A 22,192-nucleotide genomic window follows, 5' to 3' on the forward strand; every position below is an offset into this window, starting at 1 on the left:
TGCTTCTATGCTCATTTTCTAATTTGTCTACAAAAACTATATATTAATTAATAATGTAAGAAAGTTGAAAAAAATGAAATCTTACCATTTCATCTGGTGTTCCATGGCGATCAAACTGGTAAAATGATGCTACATGAGTGATGATCCACCAACTAAAACCTAATGGATCCCTGGGCTGGATTACAGGCACAGAAAGTCGTCTTCGGTCACTCGACTTTTCAAAGAGTGTTTTAAGTAGTTTATTCAACCAGTTCCAAAATGGCTACAGAAAGAGAGGTAGTATGATGCAATTAAATTATGAATATAACCTTTAGTTGGGATTTTTCTTCCACCTGTATAATTAAATATGCACACAAAAAGGAAAACAAAACATGTTCATAAAACTTAAATAATAATAAAAATAACCAAGTTAAGAATTAGAACCTAGTTAGTACTTTACAAAGATCATACAAGTTCCACAATTACATCTTCTGCCATCCAGGAGTAGCCATTATCCCGACCTTCATAATAAATCATTCCTTTTTTTTTTTTTTTTTGTCACACAGGTATATAAGCCTAAATCATTCACTGTTTGACCTAATTCTATTCTTTCATAACTTGTTTCTTTTCCTCAACATTGTGTTTCTTTCTGAGACTCATCCACATTAATGAGTACACCCCTAGTTCATCAGAGCATTCTAATATATGACTATATGATAAACCATTTACCTGACTTACTAAAAACTCATCAAATATTCAACAATGGCAAGTTTTCTTCTAGGTATTTGTCCATTTCATAAACACATTCAAGTTCTCAACTTTTCAGGATATCTGCAAAATCTGAAGTCATGTTCCTTTTTAAATTTCTAGTATTGACTCTGTAATAATTTCAAGAAAAATTAGCCAATATTAGTAATCTTTCTGAAGAACCAACTTTTGATGATTCTGATCTTTTTCACTGATTTGATCATCTTTGTTATTTTCAATTTCACAAATTTGTGTTAGTTTTACTTGCTATCTTTTACTTTCTTTGGGTTTATTATGCAGGGACTTTTTTCTCCCTTTTTGTGTGAATTCTTACCTCATTATTTTTCAACGTTTTCCACCCTAACATCTGTACTAAAGTTATAAATTTCCTTCTGTGTCTTTAGCTACAGTCCCAAAGCTTTAGCTAGTAGTATTTTAGTTATCATTTACTTTAAAATATTTTACAATTTCCATTATATACTCACCTATGGGTTAGAAAGGCATCTCAATATATCTAAGCATGCATGTCTCTCTCCCTGTAGTTCAATTTTTATTTTCTACATTTAATACTTTGTTCTTAGCCACATAAAAATGTGAATTTGCTTAACCTTCCTGATAAATTAAACCTTTTATCAATACAAAGTGACAATGCTCTTGGTGGTTTTAAAGTATAATTTTCTCCAATGTCAGCTTAATATATTACCTTTCCTTATATCTTTTTCCATCAATTCTGAACCCTTCTATATTATTTTAGAGTACCTCTTGAAAACTGCTTATATTGTTCTGACAGTGTATCTTTTAAATGAGCATTCATTGGTTCATCTGCAGTTAATGCAATAACTCATACATTTAGTACTAAATGTACCATCTTATTCTGTATTTGTTTATATACCTGTTTTTTCCACAAACACCTCTTTCTTAACTTCTTTTGGGTCAAATATTTCTTTTTTCCCCTTCTACTAGCTTATAAGTTAGTCTACTTTCTCTTCTTTCAGTGAATACCTTAGAAATAACAGCATACATTCAAATGTCTTAATAAGTTAACATTTACCTTAGCTCTTCTCTTAAACAAAATAAGGACCTTAAAATACTCTAATTCACTTATGCCCTATCCAATTTCTAGGCGAGTATTACCATGTACTTCAACTCTTTTTAATTCCATTAGATTAAAAAAAATTTACTACTTAAAAAAAGTTTACTTTATTGGAGCTTTATTCCTTCATACATTACACCACCTCCTTGCCTTCCCCAATTCAGTCATCATTCTTCAGGATTCCCTTCAATTCTGCCTCATTGACAGTAGCTTTATTTCTCCTCACTCTTGAAAGGTTTCGTTGGTAAAATTTAGGTTGACAACCACTTCGCTTTAATACAAGGAAGGTATCATTCCTACTGGCCTCCTTTGCTGTTGAGAAGCCAGCTTATGGTTTAACTGGCACCCTCTAGAAGGTAACATACTTTTCTGTCTAAATGCTTTTAGCTCTTCTCTTTGTTTTTCTTTGATGTTCCACAGTTTTGCTACAACGTATTTAAGTCTACTTTTCTTTTTTTATTCCTGGTAAATGGAAATTACTAGGTTTCTCAATGGGATAGCATTCATTAACATTGTAAAATTTTCTGCCATTTGCTCTATTCCACTCTCTACTTCCTCTCCTTTGGGACTATTGTTAAAAGCGTATCAGATTTTCTCTGTATTCTCACATGCTGCATTTAGCTACCATGTCTCTTCTATTTCCTTTAATAGTTCTTTAGTTATTATCTTTCATGATCTTGACATTTTGGAGGATTACAGGCGAGTTATTTAGGTTTAATTGAGGTTTCTTTATAATTAGATTCACCGTATACATTTTTGGCAAGAATACCAATGAAACATTTTTCTTCTTTCATTGCATCATACTGAAGATACATAATACCAATTTGTCCTATTATTGGTTAACTTTGATCCCGAGGTTAAGGTGGTATTCACCAGACTACACTGTAAAGTAACTGTTCCTCTTGTAATTGTTATTGTGTGGATACTTATCAACCTGTGCAAATACTATTTTTCATCATACTTTGTCAGCTACTGAGGATTCTTGCCTGAAACAATTACTAAGGAGGTTGTCAACTGATGATTTTCTAATTTCATCATCAACATCCTCATTTATTAAGCATTTCCCTTCTTTCCATTTATTCATTTATTTATATCAGTATGGACCCACAAGCTCATATTGTATAGATTACAATCCTTGGCTATCATTTAGTTTGTTTCTCAAAAAAATCTCAGGTTTAGAGTGTGGAAGATCTTCATGTTGGCTCCTTTGCCCTTTTGATATGTCCTCATTGTTTTCCGAGTATGCCCTTAGTTTCTGGTACAGAATGTTCCACGCTCATTTTTTATTTTCCATATATCAGCCTGGAAGATCAAGTCATTTACCAAAGGAGCTTTGTTTCTTTTTACTGGAGGTTGGTAATTATAAGACCAAGACATTGCAGTTTCCTCATTGTTACTCAGATCATCATTTGTAGGTCCACCTAGTGGATAAGATAGGAAATGCATCTATGTACACACACATCTATCTAATTCCAATTATTAAAAAACTTTATTTCATACTTATATCTCAAATTCCATTCCAAAACATCTTTCACTCTATCTTACCCTCTTTCCATAATTATAACTCAGTTTTCCAATAGGGGCAAAGCTGCTTTTAATTACCCATAATATATTAATTTGCTCAGTCCTAGAGTACAAATATTTAAAATTGCTAACCCAATTGTTAAAAATTGTTATATATAACACTGTAAGACAAATCTACAGATAAGAGTCCAAGATCTGAAGTTCATTATATTTTTTTTTTGTCTTTAGCCTTAGAGAAATTGTCAAAATAGTGCATTCCAAGTCATCTAGGTCAGTCCACCCATCACTCCTCCCTAGTGTTATTCACTTATAATACAGTTAGGTTCAAATGTTTCTCTTTATTTTCCATTAAATTCCTCTTCTGTACACACTGATTTATTTCTGGAGCATGTTAAAGATTAATATGGTTCTAAAGTCATAACACATTCAAATCCTTCTACTCCATTTGTCACTCACCAATCTTTGATTCCTACCCACCAATTTCAGTAGTTCCAGACTTGTCTTTCCAGTATTACTGGGCACAACTAAGCATATGCATTTCCTATTTTCCCTACCTTCATACACAGAAGGTAGCATCCTATAAACATTCTTTTGCACTTTGCTTATTTAACAATAAATCCTGGAAATCAAACCATCATCAGTTCAGATATTTTATTCATCCTGTTGAACAGATACATAATACTCCATGTGCTAACACAGCATGGTTTGTTTACTCTCCTGCGTATGGACACGTAGGTAGTTATTAACATTGTGCTTTTACAAACAATGCAATAAAGGGTCTGAAGTATACGCATTTTTAAATTGCTGTATACTAAAGGTAAACTCTGAGAAGTACAACTGCTAGGGTCAAAGTTATAAAATCCTTGGCCCATTCATTTTGAAACTTTGGGTTGTCGCTTTTGGTATTGATATTTTTATTTCACAGAAAACTTTTGTAATAATCTTTTTAAAATGCTTAAAGGTGGTGACACATATAAATGTATACATACACATGGCAACTAAAATACAATTTGTACAGATCAGAAACTATTATATTGCACATGGTATAGCACAGGTGTCTACTACCTTATTTGTGGAACTTTGGGTAGAGCAAGTAAAATATACTTACGTCTGTTTCCCCAAAAGAGAAGTGAATTAATTTAGCTATTCCTTTTCTTTTTCTTTCTTAAACACGCATTTTCTTACATAATTATGTGGTAGGAAAAGAAACATGGGCTGTAGCATCAAATCTGCACTGGAAGCCCCAATTATCATATTCTAACTGTTATTTGAAAGTTTACTTAACCTCACACCCATTCTACTTGGGAGCACCTAAGAAGTATGACTCAAGGAATATTAATTTGCTTTCCTTCTCTGAAATTGAAGTCTAATTGATGTTTACTAGATAGTGTTGGGTTTTCAAGAAAACAGTCATACAGATAGATCTAGCAGAGCTTCATGTTTAGAATATCTCCTGGAACACAAATATGTCCTTGATGAAATTAGTTTCTGTTCTTGGAATTCCCACCTAATTTGGGGTGTATGTGAATTGCCAAATATTCTGAGTCTCTCTTAGGCTTCTCTAATTGCTTCTTACCATGTTCCCTTGGGAAGCATTATCCTGTTGGCTTTACAAAGGTCAACAGCACCCCATGCATCATTTGAAAATAACCTAAAAACCCTGAACATCCTCTACCCTTTCGATAATTTCCTTTGAACACAGACCAGGTTGGGGAAAATGTCTATTACTCATCAGGAAAACTCAAAATCCCACTCAATCTTCACCTCCTTCATTCTTGGGATGGGGTGGAAGAAGCCAAGGGGTGAGGAGATGGAATTAAATACTTCTGGAAGAATGTTAGTGTGCACGTGCACACAACATGACTTCTTTTAAAAACGAGTGCATTCCACAAGTCAGTGTTGCCACACTACAAAGTTTTAAAATCGTTGTACAAGATAGAAAAAAACAAACAAACCCACAACAGCAAAAAAACCTCTGCTTTCTGCAGTCTGGAAAGCTTCTAAGAACAAGTCCTATGTTGAGCTTAGCCAGCTGTCAATGATCATGTCTTCTGTATCATTAACTCCCAGGTGGATGAAGCAGAGAAGCTGCCCTGCTCTTCCTAAAATTTTCTATTGCGGGCAGCCCTGGTGGCGCAGCGGTTGGGCGCCACCTGCAGCCTGGGGTGTAATCCTGGAGACCTGGGATCGAGTCCCACATCGGGCTCCCTGCACGGAGCCTGCTTCTCCTTCTGCCTGTGTCTCTGCCTCTCTCTCTCTCTCTCTGTGTCTATGAATAAATAAATAAAATCTTTAATAAAAAATAAAATTTTCAATTGCTTTTTCTGTTTTTCTTTCTTGGCTTATCCTCATCCATCTGGTTCTCCAAAGACACTGCATGTCAGATAGTCAGTACAAAGAGTAATTTTTAACTTGCTTCTTTGTTGTCTTACAAGAAAATTTTGTCGTTTTGTTTCCTTTTGGTTTGGTCACTTTTTCTTGGTCTTGAGCTCTCTATCAAGGGACTAAGCATCTCACAATTACAGTCCATATAATCTCTATGGAGTAAAAGATAGGATCTACATCACTTTTTTCTAAGCTGAGGGTGGCTCTGTTATATTATATTGTTTACTCACCCTGAAAGCTGGAAGTCCAAGATCAGGGGTCCATTATGGTGGAATCAGGGCCCTTTTCTAGATGGCAGACTTCTGGATGCATCCTCACAAAGAGGAAGGCTTTCTGAGTCTTTTTAAATGTTCTGCTATTTGCTTTTTTTATGATGTTTTTGAAGACTAGTGCAGGTCAAATTACTTTGTTCTTGTAAGTTATTTGGTCTTTTTGTCTGGAAAATTTGATGATCTCCTAAAGGACCTAAAGTCATTTTCTGTATTTCTGTGAAGTCAAATAGGTTTAGCAGGATATGTCTTGGGATGATTATCTGGAGCTAATCTTTGAAGTTATCTTGGTAGGCTCTTTCAATATGTAGAATTAGCTCTTTCTTTTTCTTGGATAATAATTTTGAATGTTTGCTATATCTTATTGCTCTGTTATCTTCTTTAGAGACTCCATTTATACATATAATGATTTCTTCTTTGCTTATCTTCTATTTCAGTTATTTTCTCTAATTCTTTATATTCCTCTCTTCATCTAATTTTTATTCCTTTGGTTGTGTTCTGTCCTTTCCATACCAGATTAAATTTTCAAGTGAGTATATTCTTTTTGGGCACCTTGTCAATTAGTCAACTCTAAAATGATTTTTTTCTTTCATTTCTCTCCTGCATTCCATCTATTCTTTTCATTCACTTCTGGCTTTAGTCTACTTGTTTTTAACATCTGAATATTCTATTCAGGATGTTTTTGTCAGCCCCAAATGCTTGTCTGTTTAATCTAATCTAGAATGTTATTTTACAATTTCCTTCTGCTTCACAATTGTTTTTTTGGGGAAAGGGTTCATCAGCCAAAGTGTATCAACTGTTTCCTACTAGTAATTTTATAAAGACTTGTTCCAAAGTTTCTTTCTCCGTTCTTTCATTTAGTAGATCTGGACTACTTTAAAAGATTTCTAGTTTAGTGGAACCCTCTCTTGTCAATGTACCAAAGTCCCATTTCTTTCCTGGATTTCCTTTTTCTTTTTTGCTGGTGGTAGTGGTGGCAGAAGAATGGACGTGAAAGCTTTGATTTTGTTTCGTTTTTCTTTTGTTTTACAAGATCATTTCTCCTTTTATCTCCTTTTATTTCCTTTCATCAACCAATCACCAAGGGTAGCATTCCTTTTTTGCCTTTTTATTCTCCAAAAGGTCTTAAAAGACTGCCTCCTCATGTCATATATATATTTTCAGGTTCTATCCCATAGTCAGTTCTCTGACCTACAAGGAAACATTTTCAGTATTTTCACATCTCGCAATGGTTTTAGACCAATTCGAAGACTACTGTTAGTTCCCTTCTTCTTTCCTCTGAGCATTTATTCTCAGGCTGCCCTTGCTTGGTAGAAAGTTTTATGGTAGAGCTTTGGTGGTTTTTACTGTTAACTTACTGTTTTTATCATTCCCATCTTATAGTTATGCTATTCATGTGTGGGGTGTGTGTGTGTGTGTGTATAGTTTAATTGTTCTTGCTATTTTATATTTTGGGGGGGTTAGTTGAAAAGATATAGGTTTAAGTATCCACTCATTGTCCATGATTGCTCAGAAGTTATCAGCTTGAGATTTTTAGGACAGTCTAGGCAACACCAATTCAGGTTATAAAGTTGTATGAAGGCTGGCTTGCAATAACAAATATACTGAAGCAATTTTAAACAGCAAAGCATCAGAGTAAAAGGCAATTTTCCTTACAAATTTCATAATCTAGTTCATCCTTTTGGGGACCCAGATTTATGGGCAGTTAGTGTATCAGTAGGCTACGAACTTGGGTTAACTCTGACCTTTGTCCTCTATTTTCTTATAACATATGAAAGCTAATGTTCAAGTTCATATAATGTACCAATTGGTTATAAGGTTATGGGGCAGCATTAGTGTTCAGCTGACCTGAGTTCCCACCTACATTTATTTAGTATTTGGCCTTCAGACTTCTCACTTTCTACAAGCTCACTGACACATGTAAATGCTTATTATATGATACCCAGCATGATTAGATTATTTTTTCAGCAGGAAGGTCAAAATGTCTTACTATCAGACACAGAAAATTCTAAAGTTGAATTCAAAAATAAAATAGACTTCAAAGCCTGTGTATAATATCAGCTATTTTACTTCCATTAAAAAAAATAAATGATCTCAGATTTTCATTATTTTAAGACACATAAGCCTGGGTACTACATAAAATGAACACCAGATAAATCATTTAGGTTAAACAATACAGACTACTGTGCAAATTTCTACAGTATTGTTAAATTATGCCTACTTTTCTACTCTAGTAAAGACTAACAGCAACAAGTATGAACATGCCTACATTAACTATATGTAGTTTGTATGTTCAAGTCTGAAACTGGTAAAATAAGAACAATTATAAAGAAATATACAATTCTTAAATAATGATAAGCTTTGCAGAAAATGGGAAAATTCATGTTTACCATGTCAGTGAGAGAAAACATCCTGGCAAATGATCAAAGGAAAAAAATCCTGAGACTGTAATGTTGAAATCTCACCAAAGAAAGCTGAACTCTACTGACAAACCAAAACGCAAAGAAGATATTTTTTCTTACTTAATAATAAAGATGTTAAATTTATACTTAAGTAAATTTACTGCTAATATAATAACCAAAAATATAGTACTTGTAAATTCGCAAAAATACATTTGTTATTAAAGAGATAGCACCACCCAAGCCCCATATTGTGGAAATCAGGAAATCATAAAATTTGTGAAAAATCAAGACTTTTTCATATAATATGAATCACTGTATCACTTCATAGTTAATTATTTGTACTATAAATATTTCTTTTTCTACTAATCCATAATACCTGAGATAAAATAAAGGCCCATTCTGAAGACTTGGCTCAAAATGAGGTGCAAGAAAATTTCTCATGTTCCCCTTTGCACATTTCTTCCTCCTTTCTTGAAATAATGCCATAAAATTCATTAATAAAAACCTATTTTATATCTCCCCAAATCTAAATCTGTGCTATTTCTTAACTAAGTTGTTTTCTGGATTACTAGATCATACGAAAAATTTTAGCTTAAACGATTCTTGATAGAACAAAAAACATGAGAAAATAAGAGTCAAATCCTGCACTTCTAGAAGTTTCATATTATCGCTTTAGGGTTAAAAATGTAGTTAAGTATTTGGTACTCAGTGCTCTGTTTGTTGGTGGTGATTGTCTTATCATAAATAAGGAACTTTAACATTTTTCTTGAAGAAAATCACTGCAAAAATTCAATGTTAAGAGTAGGAATACTAACACATCAATTTTACAACTTACTTCTGAAAGAGACCATTTATTTCTGTGTTCTAGAAGATGAATAAGTAAAATCCATAATTCTTTAATGCACGAACATGAGCAGTGGTGACTTGCTAATGCTTCAGAAGGCCTAACCTGTGGAGAAGAACCAGAACAAGTTCTATACTAGGAGAATTTTACATGCTACATAACTCTCCAAATGTTTTAAAAGAAGGATTTAGATGACTTAAAACTGATGCTCAATTATATAAAATTGTTTACAAAAAATGTGCCATTCCATTAAATTTTAAAATAAATTTCCATTTGACTTTTTATTTTTTTTAAAGTAGGCTCCACATCCAGCATGGAGCAAAAACTCATGACACTGAAATCAGGACCTGATCTGAGATCAAGAGTCAGATGCCCAACTGACTAAGCCACCCAGGAGTCCCTAAATTCCCATTTTACAACTAAAAAAACAGAATGAACTTTATTTTCAACCTTTAAAAAAGCCTTTGCTTTCGGTTGTTGTATAACATCAGCCATAGACAATAGATTAAAAAAAAAAAAAAAAAGATGGGCTGTGTTCCAATAAAATTTTATTTGCAAAAACAGACAATGTGTTAGAGATTTGGCGTTAGGGCAATGATTTCTTTTTGGGGGTTGGGAGTAATGATTTCCTAACTGTGATCTAATCCATCAGCCACAACAGAAAATCTTCTAATTAAAAAAAAAAAAAAAAAAAAAAGAAAGAAAGAAAGAAAGAAAATCTTCTAATAAAAAGATTAGAAACAAATTTTAATTCACTGTACAGCAGACTAAAAAAATTTTACAAGTCAGAACAAATGCGATTACTAGGGATTTATAAAGGTTAAGCAATTTTAAATTAAGCATTTTTTTTTTTTAACAAATATATCCTTAATGGCCCTATATGATGCAAAAAGCATATGCACTATATGGGTATACCTAGATAGACAGATACATATATTTAAGTTATACCTAGACTTCAGAAACTCATTATATAATTACTATTTCATATATACTACATTCAAGTTTCTAACATAATACAGAGTGAGATAACTATTAAGGTCTTACTAAATGGTATTTGGCTAATCCACTAATTACATTAATTGTAAAATTACATAGATCAGATTTAAAAGATTTTGATAATACATAAAACACGATCTAAATTTTAAGAAATTATAAATTTTGATTTCCTGTAAGGTTTGTGCTAACAGTTTGAAATAACTGATAATAATCTTCAAATTTCCATTGCTAGAAAATGAGTAGGTAATGTAGAATCTTTAAATCACTGTATTAAACATTCTATTAAACACAATGTAATAAGAACACGTAATTTCCCCCATGATTCTAGACCTTTTTGAAAAACAAAATCTCTCTTTAAATTTATCAAGTGATTTTAGTTAAGTGCTTATTTACTGTTTATGTAACTACGTATATATTATTAAAGAGCTGGACTCTCCTATTTGAATAGAAGTTAACTTTCCAGTTGTCATAAACATCCTGTTTTTATTTATTTTTGATAAGATAGAAAAGGTTATTTCTAAAAATTAAAAAATGCCTCTGAAATGTTAATTTCAGCCCGTTTTAAATGTTCAAAACAATTCTTCTCCCATTCAACTCCCAGATAGTAATATATATAAAACTAGGAGAAATAACATGTAAACCATTTCAGATTAAATTCTAATAAACCACACACCTTAAGGACTATTGCCGTTTAGTGTTAAAAATACAAATAAAAAAAAAATACAAATAAACTCTTAAAACATTACCTTGTCATACCTGTTGAGTGACAGGCTTATTAAATCACAAAGGAGATTTTCACATTGTTCTTCAAATAGGCTGACGTTGGTTAAATTGTCACCTGCCAGATTCATAAACTGATGACCGTATACAACTTGTTCTAAAAATGTAAATAAAATATATTCTATTTATAACTACAGATCTTACTAATTCAGAAGAAGCAAAGTAACTCCACGCCTTTAAATTAACAACAAAACTGCAACATACACAGGTAAAAACAAATTTCTTTAGAAATAAAAGTTAAATTTGAGGATAATTCCTTTCTTATGTGATCACTGATATACAGTTTTAAAAAAAAGTTTTCAATTTTCTCATGTGCCACTTAATTGATTTCTTTTCTTAATGAGGCCATCTTTAGAAAGTAACAATGTAATATCACTTAAAAAAAAAAAAAAACCAAAGTGCTAGAAAATCCTCAATATTTTTAAGCAATTAAAGGCTTTGAAACACTTTTTTTTAACAAATGCTGATAAATTAATCACACACAATTGCTTGTGGTGTGAAGAGAGCAAACCAAGATAAGATACTAAAATGTGTACCTATATCAGATTAAGTACACCTTCTAGAATTGCTCTAAGGAAATATATTGATATACAAAGTTCAAGTGAGAGAAGAAATTATGTATTTGTAGGCATCTTTGTACATTTGTGTGTATAAATATGTAAGTGTACACACATATACATACATACATACATGTATTTTTGTATTTATTGGTTTACTGAAAACCAGGTATGAAGATAATAGATGTCTTTATAACTTAAGTAATTGATAATTTATAAATAAGTAATATTTATTGAAGATTACTAAGTTGAGAATAGACTCTTAAAATGCCAAATAGCAAGACCAAGAAATAAGCAATATACGAAATAAAAAAGCATTATCCATTATATATATGAACAATTAATTTTTTTAAAGAAGAAACATTAGCAAAAGATAATGAACAAGTAATAAAGCAAATATAAAAAACAACAAAATTATGGAAAGACGTTCAACTTCATTAGTACTGAGAAAATTGCAAAACAGAGATTCAATGTCATTTTTCAAGTATTAATTGGCAAAAAATAAAAATAATTAATAGTATCCACTACTGGCAAAAGAATAAGGCAAAGGCATGCTAACAGTATAGATAAATTGGGGAAACTGTACAGCAACAGTGTTTACAATATTAAAGCTGAATGTGCCACTCCAATGCTAAGAATCTACTCTATAGAATAACTTGTACATGTATTCAAAGATGCATATATACTCAAGGATGTTCTATGAAATATTATTTGTAGTATCAAAAAAGTGGCAGTTGGGACCCCTGGGTGGCTTAGCGGTTGAGCGTCTGCCTTCGGCTTGGGGCATGATCCAAAGGGTTCTGGGATCGAGTCCCACACATCAGGCTTCCTGCATGGAGCCTGCTTCTCCCTCTGCCTGTGTTTCTGCCACTTTCTCTGTCTCTCATGAATAAATAAATAAAATCTAAAAAAAAAAAGCAGAAGTAGCTGAAATATTAAAAAAAAGACTTGACTAAATAATGATAGAGCCATAACATATAGCCCTTAAATGAATGAAATATAAACTATATGTACTGATATGAAGAGATATCTAAAAAGCTACTGAATAAATAAACACTACACAGAATACTACCATTTGTGTTTAGTTAGAAACAAAGACAAAAATCCTACCCACAAATTTCTATATATGTATGGTAAGATACTAAGTATGGAAAGAAAAATGGACCAAACTGTTCTCTTAAAAAAAGGAGTAAGACTTTTTACTTTGGTTACTATTTGATGTAAAATAAAAAATTAAAAACCCAGAAAGCACTTATTACTTGTAATTTTTAAGGTTTATTTAAAAAGGACATAAATCAGAAATCCATAAACTTACTGAATTTTTCACCAAGCATGTGAAGAATTTCTAGCACCAGCCAATGGATATCCAAGTGGAGATGTAATAAATGCCACGATGGTGGAAAAAGCTGTGAATGACATTATCAACTGTGACTGAGAATTCATAGTACGTTAGTAGGTGTTTTATAGTATATTACAACAGTCCTCCATAAGCACAAGGATAAAGAACCAATTAACCTACCCACAATTCAATAGCTCAGGGAAAAACTTGGTCTTGTTCATTAGAGGATTTTTTTCACTGGAAGATCTTTGAAAGCATATTTTCATCTGATGGTTTAGGACAGACCCACCTTGGGGTGCCGAATAGACTTGTATACTAAGGGTCCCTTCCAACCAACCTCTGGTCAGCTGCAAGGCAGTAAGAGAATTTTTTAACTACTTATTTTCATAATCTTGTTTTAGACTTTAGCTAGGATATATGTTTTGAAATGTAATGAGTACCCAGGAACTATAAAGTATTTAACAGGAGAACTTTAGACTATCATGTAGACACTACTGAGATGTCCATTTAAAAAACTGAAGTTAAAAGTAGTGAAGAAATTTACCTTTCAATTCATGCATTAAGATTCAACTCTAATTCTATCTGATTCAAAAGCCAATGCTCTTAACTACTGTTCTGTTGCAGGACTGTCAAATAACCTTCCCCCAGCCAACATTTAATATCATCTTAAAAATAAATACAATGATTTACATGTTCTATTAAGAGAACAAGGAAGAATGATAAAGATGGAATTTATCTTATCACATTTGCAAACAAAATAAAATGCTACACTAGGGATCCCTGGGAGGCTCAGTGGTTTAGCACCTGCCTTCGGGCCCGGGGCATGATCCCAGAGTCCTGGGATCGAGTCCCACGTCTGGCTCCTTGCATGGAGCCTGCTTCTCCCTCTGCCTATGTCTCTGCCTCTCTCTCTTGTCTCTCATGAATAAATAAATAAAATCTTTTAAAAAAAATGCTACACTAATAAAACAGCATTGGCTCAGAAATAGATAATAAGTAAACAGCAAAAATAGGCAAGGGAAATTAACATGGTATCTCAAATCAGTGGGGAAAACATGGATCATTCAAAAAAAGACTGGTTATTAACTTACTCCTTTGTAAGAAACTAAAGTTAGATTTCCCACCTTAAAAAAAAAAAATTTCCCACCTCATAGCATATTTATAAAGAGATAAAAAGATAATTGTACAAAGTAGTACATTTTTAACACCCAAGAGATAATACACAAGGAAAACCTGACAAATGAAACTATATAGAAAACTTAAACCATCTGCATAGCAAAGCAGGTTAAGTGTTAAAAAAGAAAACTTTATGAAAATAATTGTAATATATAATATCCAATATTCTCTAATAAAAAAGTTCCTTAAAAATAATAAAAGACAGATGCTTAACTGAAAATACCAATTAAATCAATACTTTTCATATGATAGGTACAACACAAATATACAAAGCCTTGAAAGATACCTTTCACTTTGTAAGATCATTTGTTGTTTTTCAGAAAAGAACAGTATTTCAGGGTATGATTTTTTGTTTATATGCTTTAAAAATTCAGCCTTCTGATCTTTAAATACCCTCTTTTCAAGTTTGCCTAGTTAAAAAGCTTATGAAAAGCAAAACCTAGTTTGAGAAACTTTGCAGTCTTTATTTCCGCTGTTAGATAAATTATTAATTTTATTTATTTTTTTAAAGACTGTATTTATGGGTATCCCCGGTGGCCCAGCAGTTCATCACTGCCTTCGGCCTGGGGTGTGGTCCTGGGGACCTGAGGTCGAGTCCCAACTTTGGAATCCCTGCATAGGGCCTGTTTCTCCCTCTGCCTGTGTCTCTGCCTCTCTCTCTCTCTCTCTGTCATGAATAAATAAAATCTTAAAAAAAAAAAGACTGTATTTATTTATTTGATGGGGGGGGGGGTACATGCACAAGCACACAGGAGCAGAGGGAGAGGGAGAAAAAGCAGGCTCTCCTCTGAGCAGGGAGTGAGATTCAATACAGGGCTCAATCCATCCCAGGATCCTGGGATCATGACCTGAGCCTAAGACCAACCCAGCCACCCAGGTGCCCAAATTTTTATTTTGTTAAGCATTTGATGAATATCCAGAAAATAAAGCCAATCCCATTTATAGAAACCAAAATTAAAGAAAAATATCCCTTCCTCCATAATCTTTCCACGAATATTTATTGTCATGAATAAAAGCAATTACCTTAAAATAAAAAAAAATTAAAAAAAAAAAGCAATTACCTATTTGCCTTCTATGTATTAGACATATGAACCTGTGAATTCACTTAGGACTCTTTATTTTTAATATGACATATATTGGTCCCTGATAAGAAGAGTGCATTTTTTTTGTTGTTAAATTTCACAGAAATATATAAACATTTTTTCATATTTTACATTTTGTCAAAGACACATTCCTAAAATCCAAATGTTATTCAAATTGGTAAAGTTAAATAGAAGGAAAGAAGTTGAGAGTTCAGGGAATCCCATGGGGAATTATAATTTGCCATTCATATAAGCTCACATTTCCTATGGAGAATTTGTTAATTACATCTATAAGCTGGGTCTTGCTGTCAATACAAATTTTTAAAAAACAAACCTTCAGTAGGAATGATTTCACAGGTAGAAAAAAAGAGCATAGTTTAAATAATCTTAATCATATTCCAAAAAAGTCTCAAAAGTTACTAAGAATAGAAATACTGCTATGATTTTGAAAGTGTAACTTTTATAAGATGATCTTGAATTTTACTATAACGTAATCTAGGGTTTCCCCAAATCTTTATCAATGGGAAAAATGATACAAATTTTTAAAAATAAAGGTTTTTTGCTTTGAAATTTGTACATATTTGCATGTTATAAACTAGAATTTTTCTTATAAACTAGAATTGAGAACAGCTATCACTGCTTTAGTATAGATTTAGTATAGATTATAGGTACTTTAATTAATTTTAATTTATTTAATTTTCCCAATAACTAGGAAAATATACCAACTACACACATGAGGAGACGGAGGCAAGAGGTTTTCCTTGCCCAATGGCATATAATTAGAAGAGGAGCCAGAATTTCAGTCAGGCAATCTGGTTCCCGAGCTTCACTCTTGACTAGTTTCCCTCATTCTTGAATGAATGAATATTCCTTGTGCAAAGAAAAAAACTGATGATTTAATAATTAAATGAAACAAGTCAAACCTTAATCTGGTTTTGATTTACAAATGCTCCTAGATTAATACTGGGAAGTTCAGATAGATGTCCAATATACAAAAGTAATCCGTGGAGTTCATTAACCAACACAGAGGGTAGTTGTGCCTCCAAAGTTTCATAGGGATGGACAGGAACAGGACTCTCAGCACTTTGTACTTTCAGGTACCTAAAAAAATAGATAGATACAATAAATAACTAGAGTCTGGATGAACTTGCACTCAAAAATTCATGCAGGAATAAAAATATTCATTTGACATCCTACCTAAAGATGAAAACCTTGACATAATGAAGAAATGTCACACACTGCTGCCTAATACTGTCTGCGTTGCAGTGTAGGGTTGATATCTTCCCTGAAACCAAAACAGATTGTTAATCAAAGTCTAAATAGTTAGTGGGCAGTGACAAAAAACATTTATAAGCCATACAAGTAGCAATTCATTTGTGATTTCATCCCTTCCCAATTCATGACTCTATCATACATTCTGATCCAACCAAAAATAATTAGCACTTCCTGCTGCCTGAACTTTTAACACATCTCGATGATTTGGTCTATACAGTTGTTTCTATCTGGAACTCTTCTTGTCCTCAAAATTTCTGCCTACCTATTTTCTACTTCATCTCTGTAGACCCGAGATGTGGCATCACTCTGTGATGGGCACGTAAACAGCCCGTGGCTCCCACAGCAGCTTATACTTGCCACGATTACTACACTTTTCCATCTATCACATCCTATGCTTATGTGTCTGTATGTCCTACCAACTATAAACTCGACAGGTTTTTCCACTTTGATTCATTGTCACCTTATACAGTACCTGGCATGAAACAGAGCCTCAGGTGATAAATAATACTCAACATTTACTGAGCACATACTGAAAAAACAAAACAGTCCTGACAGTCGACTGCTAACAACTAGGTCATGATGTTCCCTCCCAAAATATGATATAAAAAATATTATCAAAATATATCAAAAATAATCAAATCAGACAAGGCCACTCTGTGATTATGGTGAAAGAAGACAAAAGCAAAATCTCTCTGTAATCATGTCTGAATACAGAAACATGGCACTATGCAATTACAGAAAAACAAACAAAATACAAAAACAAAATATTTCTCTTGTGCAGCTAAAATGACTATTACTACGCTACTAATTAAAACCTTCCCTAGCCTGTCTTTCTTGGCCCTATCTCCTAGACAAAAATTAACATATTCATTACACTGTTCCTGCTTCTTAACAGCATCCAATCAAAAATAAAAGGCCTGGCCCCCTTAAACTCTACTCCAAATCAGCCAGCACAAGTGCAAACCCTATCACAAGCCCCTCTCTTTCCACTGAGAAGCCCCAATTGTTCCTCATGATGGGTGTACTTCCTTCTTCTATCAGTAAGTTACTCAACCTGTCATTGACCAAAGGTGTATTCCAGGTGATCTTTAGTTGCTGAGCATCACCAATAACAGATATTAGCCTTAGCACTTGAATGATATCACTTAATCCTCACAAGAACTCAATAATGAGATGGGAACTATTCTCTGGTATGAGACTGACAGATAGGGTTGGAACCCAGGCTGACCAGAGTGCCATGATTCTAATTACTACACTGTAGCACAATTGCCAGAAAGGAGAAGCAGTTAGCTTGCACTAAAACACACTGCCTTTCAATTCCCTTCACCACCTTAACATATACCAAACTCCCCAGTGACTAACTCATTAAACGTCAAACACAAACAGAAAGAAGAGCAAAGAAGGCAGCATGAATTCAGGCAATTTTTCTCACTTCCCACTCCCAAAGCAAGTTGCTAATTCACTTAAAAAATGTTTAGCTTTAAATCAATTTTATCACAAATACAGAAAATACTATAAATCTCAAAATTTAAGTGTCGTATTTTTCTGAATGCTAAACACTATCATGAACTTCTAACCTAATGCTTCTTCCTCCATGTTACTATGATATCTCAATATGCATCATAGACAGATGTGTAATTCAATCCTTTTTGCCATTAAAAACATTTAAAACTTACCAAAATCACAGTTGGATTGTAATAAGGTTTCCAAATTGTACAGCTGCTGCCTAATTTAAAAAACGTAAGGTAAGTTAATTTTGTAAAAGTTTAAAGCATGTAATAATCATAGGGATAATGTTTTCAAATCTATTACATAGCTTTAGTATGTGCATAACCTCTCATTTGTCAATGTTTAAAATACTTTGTGAATGTTTATTACAGGGTCAACTTTAGATAGTAAAGATGGAGAAAAGATAAAACACGCTTTTTTGTCTGATCTTCCAAAAACCTCTATTAAAAGCTGCATATATGTGTATATAATTATAAATATCACAGACCTTACTATCACGAGATATTGTTTATATACTCTCAGAAAATTTAAGATATTTATATAAAAACCCTAGATTAACAGTTATATAATGAAATGTTAAATTGTATCGAACAATTATACTACTGAAGTTCAGAAAAGGAATAGAATAACTTAGACTAGAGTTATCAAGGAAAGTAATATTTATGATGTCCCCCTTCAATACCTGAAAGTAAGCTCTTGTCATTCTTCCTAATTGCCTTTCAACTCTTTAAATATTGACCCATCTTCATGACCTATGTCCAGAATAAAGACTCAACTCATTCTATAATGTTCAGGTTTGCAGAGAATCACTCACTCAACCTGTTTCCCAATAAAACACATAACAAGGCACTGATACAGTGTCCCTTTACAAGGTCTCAGGGGATGAGAAGAAATCTCTCCATCTTTCCATTTTCATTTAAATGTACCACATACATATTCTTAATGTATTTCCGGATAATAATTTAACAACTGATTCCATTTCAAAACCATGTAAAAACTAAATATGGACCGGGTTTTAAATGGTAAGTATTTTGTTAAATGATAATGAATGTTGTTAACCGTGATAGAGATACTGTTTATGTTTTTTAAAAGTTCGTATTTTTAGAAAATGTTTATTGAAATATTTAAGGGTGAGATAACAGGATGCCTGGAATCTGCTAAAAATACTTAACCCAGAGGATCCCTGGGTGGCTTAGTGGTTTAGTGCCTGCCTTCGGCCCAGGGCATGATCCTAGAGTCCCGGGATCGAGTCTCACATCGGGGTTCCCTGCATGGAACCCTCTGCTGTGTCTCTGCCCCACCCCACCCCCGTCTTTTATGAATAAATAAAATCTTAAAAAAAAAAAAACTTAATCAAAAAAAAAAAAAGAGGAAAAGGGACAGATGAAGGAAATGAAATAAAATCTTGATGTCTATTGCCACTGAGGAAGTATGTGAAGGTTCATTATGGTATTCTTGCTACATTTGTTTATGTTTGGAAAATTTCATTAAAATTTTTTAATGATGTCTAAGCTAATCATATCAACTAATCATATTACTATACAGTCTGAAAGATTTTTGGAAAGTCTGAGTTCATTCTCTAAAAAAATCAATAAAAGACTATGATGATTCAACTAACGCAGTATTTTAGTTTTCTTCCAAAACTGTAATATAGTTCAAAGCCTTAAATATTTGTCTTCAATAAATGATGCCAGAAATAGAATAAAAAGCCTGAAAAAAAAAATGAAGATTCACTAAAAAAAAAAAAAAAAAAAAAAAAACTCACTGAAATCACTGCTCCAAACATGACTACTTGATTGTTGTTTTTTGTTTTGTTTTTTGTTTCTTGTTTTTAAAGATTTTACTTATTTACTCACGAGAGACACAGGGGGGTGAGGGTGGGGGGTGGGCAGAGACACAGGCAGAGGGGGAAGCAGGCTCCATGCAGGAACTCCAGGGACTCCAGGATAAAACCCTGAGCCAAAGGCAGATGCTCAACCACTGAGCCACCCAGTCGTCCCTACTTGATTGTTGTTATTGATAAGTTGAGAGAGCAATATAAACAACTCTACTGGTGCTTTTGTAGTATCTTTATTAGAAACCACCCAGCAATGGAACTTACACAACTGAATAGCATCTATGCTCAAAGGTAGTTAAAAACAAAGCAAAACATACCTGAATAAATGAAAGAGAACTCTTGATGAATTCACTAATGCTGTTTCAGTAACCCACTGAATGCCAAATATTTCCACTGTATCTTCTTCAAAATTAGTTGGTAAAGGATCAAGATTCAATATTAATCTGAAATGGAAACTCTGATTTAAAATCATAAAAAGTACGCTAAATCCCATACTTTCGCATATCTTTTTTGTCATTATATAAATCCGTTATTTTATGTGACATGTCAACAATGATGTCATAAAGTCATAATATGCCTTGGTATCTTACATATTCAGGAATACTAAATTTAGATTGTATGAAAATTCAGTTATATACAGTGACTTTAAAAAGTGTAACTAAAGAGCAGTGTGACTTAGGGGAAAAACTCAAAAAGAAGTCTGGGAACATACTTTTGCCTATGGTCTTCAGTCGAAGAGTTTCATCCTTCGAAGGGACATTTAATTTTTAAAACAGCTAAAAGTTGTTCTGGGACATGTCTGGGCAGCACAATCAGAGTATCTCTTTTAAGGTCCCAAACATGGTACAATTATAAAATCAACAAAAATGGTTTCCTTCCTGACTCAAATTGACTCGGCAGGTATTCCCAAAATATTTTAATAACTGCAGTTTTGCTGCAATTTGTGTACATCTGCCCAAGGCAAGAACTTTGAAGAGTAACATTCCTGTGAATTTATGCAATATGGTGTATTTATTAAAAAGTTAAAACGAAAATAAATCTGTATAGGCACACAGGATTAGAAACACTAGGGCAACAAAACAATGTGTATGTCTAACCTGAGAATCATCGAGAAGCTCCAGAATATTATTTCATGTTTTAGAAGGATATACCACTTCAAAAAGGCCAGCCAGGTTCAGAATTCACTTTAAGTAAAAGGGAAATTAGTAGCCAGCTTTCTACCCAAAGCTCGGTGGCATTGAAATAAGAAAACATCTGGTAGCAGGAAGTTCTGCTCAATATCCAAAAACCTTTTAGGTAAGCTCTAACCAGGCAACCAACAACAGAACTCAGAGCCTGCACCCACGTTACACACTAAGCCCACATACAAATGCATGGCTTGAACGCCGGCTCGAGCGGATTGAAATCATAAAACAACATTCCTAGCTGGTGAAAAATTTGAGAAGGGAAAAACAAAATCTCCGACTTTTTTTTTTTTTTTTTTTTTTACCTACCGTTTAAGGGCTCCGCTGGAAAGGTAGGACTCTCCAGAAAAATGATTTCCTCCTGCTCTGTTGTCAAAACCGCAAGAAAAGCAAGGGGGTTTGCACCATTCTGTCCCCAGCTCCAGTTCCAAGCTGTCGGTCAGGAACGTCGACGCAGCGGAACAGTTTTCCATGATTCACTTTTTCTGCCCTGAAATGTGTGGGGTTCGTGATTATCATCCAAGACTCCAAAGACACTGTGGTTAGATTCCAGGAGGCGGGGCGGGCCAAGAGACTTCAAAGTTCTCAAAAAGTCATCCCAGCACACACACACACACACACACACACACAAACAAACAAAACAAAACAAACAAACAAACAAAAAAACGCCCGAGAAGCCGATTGCTCAACGACTGTCCCCACCCCACACCCTGATGCTAAGGCCGACAGAACTTAGGCAGAATGCACCCCCGACTGGCTGTGGCAGGAACTTCACATCCGCCACATCCAGGTCGGATCCCGCAGCCCGGACGGCGCCAAGAGGAAAGCAAAGTGGGCAGGACCCACCCGGCTCCGGGTCCCGACCCGCCTCCACCCACAACGTTACCGAAACGTACCGAAGCCCGTTTCCTTCCCTAGAGCAGCGCGGCGGAAACGCCCCGGCGCACAGCCCGAGGTGGGGCTCAGGGACGGCCCCGCAGCAGTCTTCAGTCCTCCGGGCGGGGAGGCCAGTCCCGCCAGGTCCCCACTCTGCAGGCCCAAGGGGGCCCGTGTCCCGCGCGCCCGGGAGCCCCCCGCTTGGTGCACCGCGTACCTACACCCCCTCTGGGACTCCAACCCCGGCGTCTGCGAGCTCTCCGTCAGGCACCGGCGAAATTCCCGCCACCGCGCGCCCGCGCTCCCGAGGGGCGGGGCCACGGCGCAGCCCGCCCCCG

General features: G+C 34.3%; 1 protein-coding gene across 3 annotated transcripts in view; it reads right to left on the bottom strand.

Moving 5' to 3' along the window:
* Window positions 1-22,185, bottom strand: part of MMS22L (MMS22 like, DNA repair protein) — a 128,486-nt gene extending 106,301 nt beyond the window's left edge. The window contains exons 1-10 of one of the 3 annotated variants that reach the window (XM_072737713.1): window positions 22,072-22,185; window positions 21,288-21,468; window positions 20,112-20,237; window positions 18,125-18,174; window positions 16,371-16,458; window positions 16,097-16,274; window positions 12,892-12,982; window positions 10,986-11,116; window positions 9,235-9,348; window positions 86-262 (exon numbers count right to left, since the gene is read on the bottom strand). In XM_072737713.1, the coding sequence (XP_072593814.1) occupies window positions 86-262; window positions 9,235-9,348; window positions 10,986-11,116; window positions 12,892-12,982; window positions 16,097-16,274; window positions 16,371-16,458; window positions 18,125-18,174; window positions 20,112-20,237; window positions 21,288-21,451 (1,119 nt within the window). In that variant the 5' untranslated portion in view covers window positions 21,452-21,468; window positions 22,072-22,185. Of the gene's footprint in view, window positions 1-85; window positions 263-9,234; window positions 9,349-10,985; window positions 11,117-12,891; window positions 12,983-16,096; window positions 16,275-16,370; window positions 16,459-18,124; window positions 18,175-20,111; window positions 20,238-21,287; window positions 21,534-21,874 lie in introns of those variants that run through there. The other 2 variants (XM_072737720.1, XM_026002910.2) reach the window with 2 other exon arrangements.
* Window positions 22,186-22,192: the final 7 nt, after the last annotated feature.

The sequence above is a fragment of the Vulpes vulpes genome, chromosome 1, assembly GCF_048418805.1.
Source record: "Vulpes vulpes isolate BD-2025 chromosome 1, VulVul3, whole genome shotgun sequence".
In the NCBI taxonomy this organism is placed as follows: domain Eukaryota; kingdom Metazoa; phylum Chordata; class Mammalia; order Carnivora; family Canidae; genus Vulpes; species Vulpes vulpes.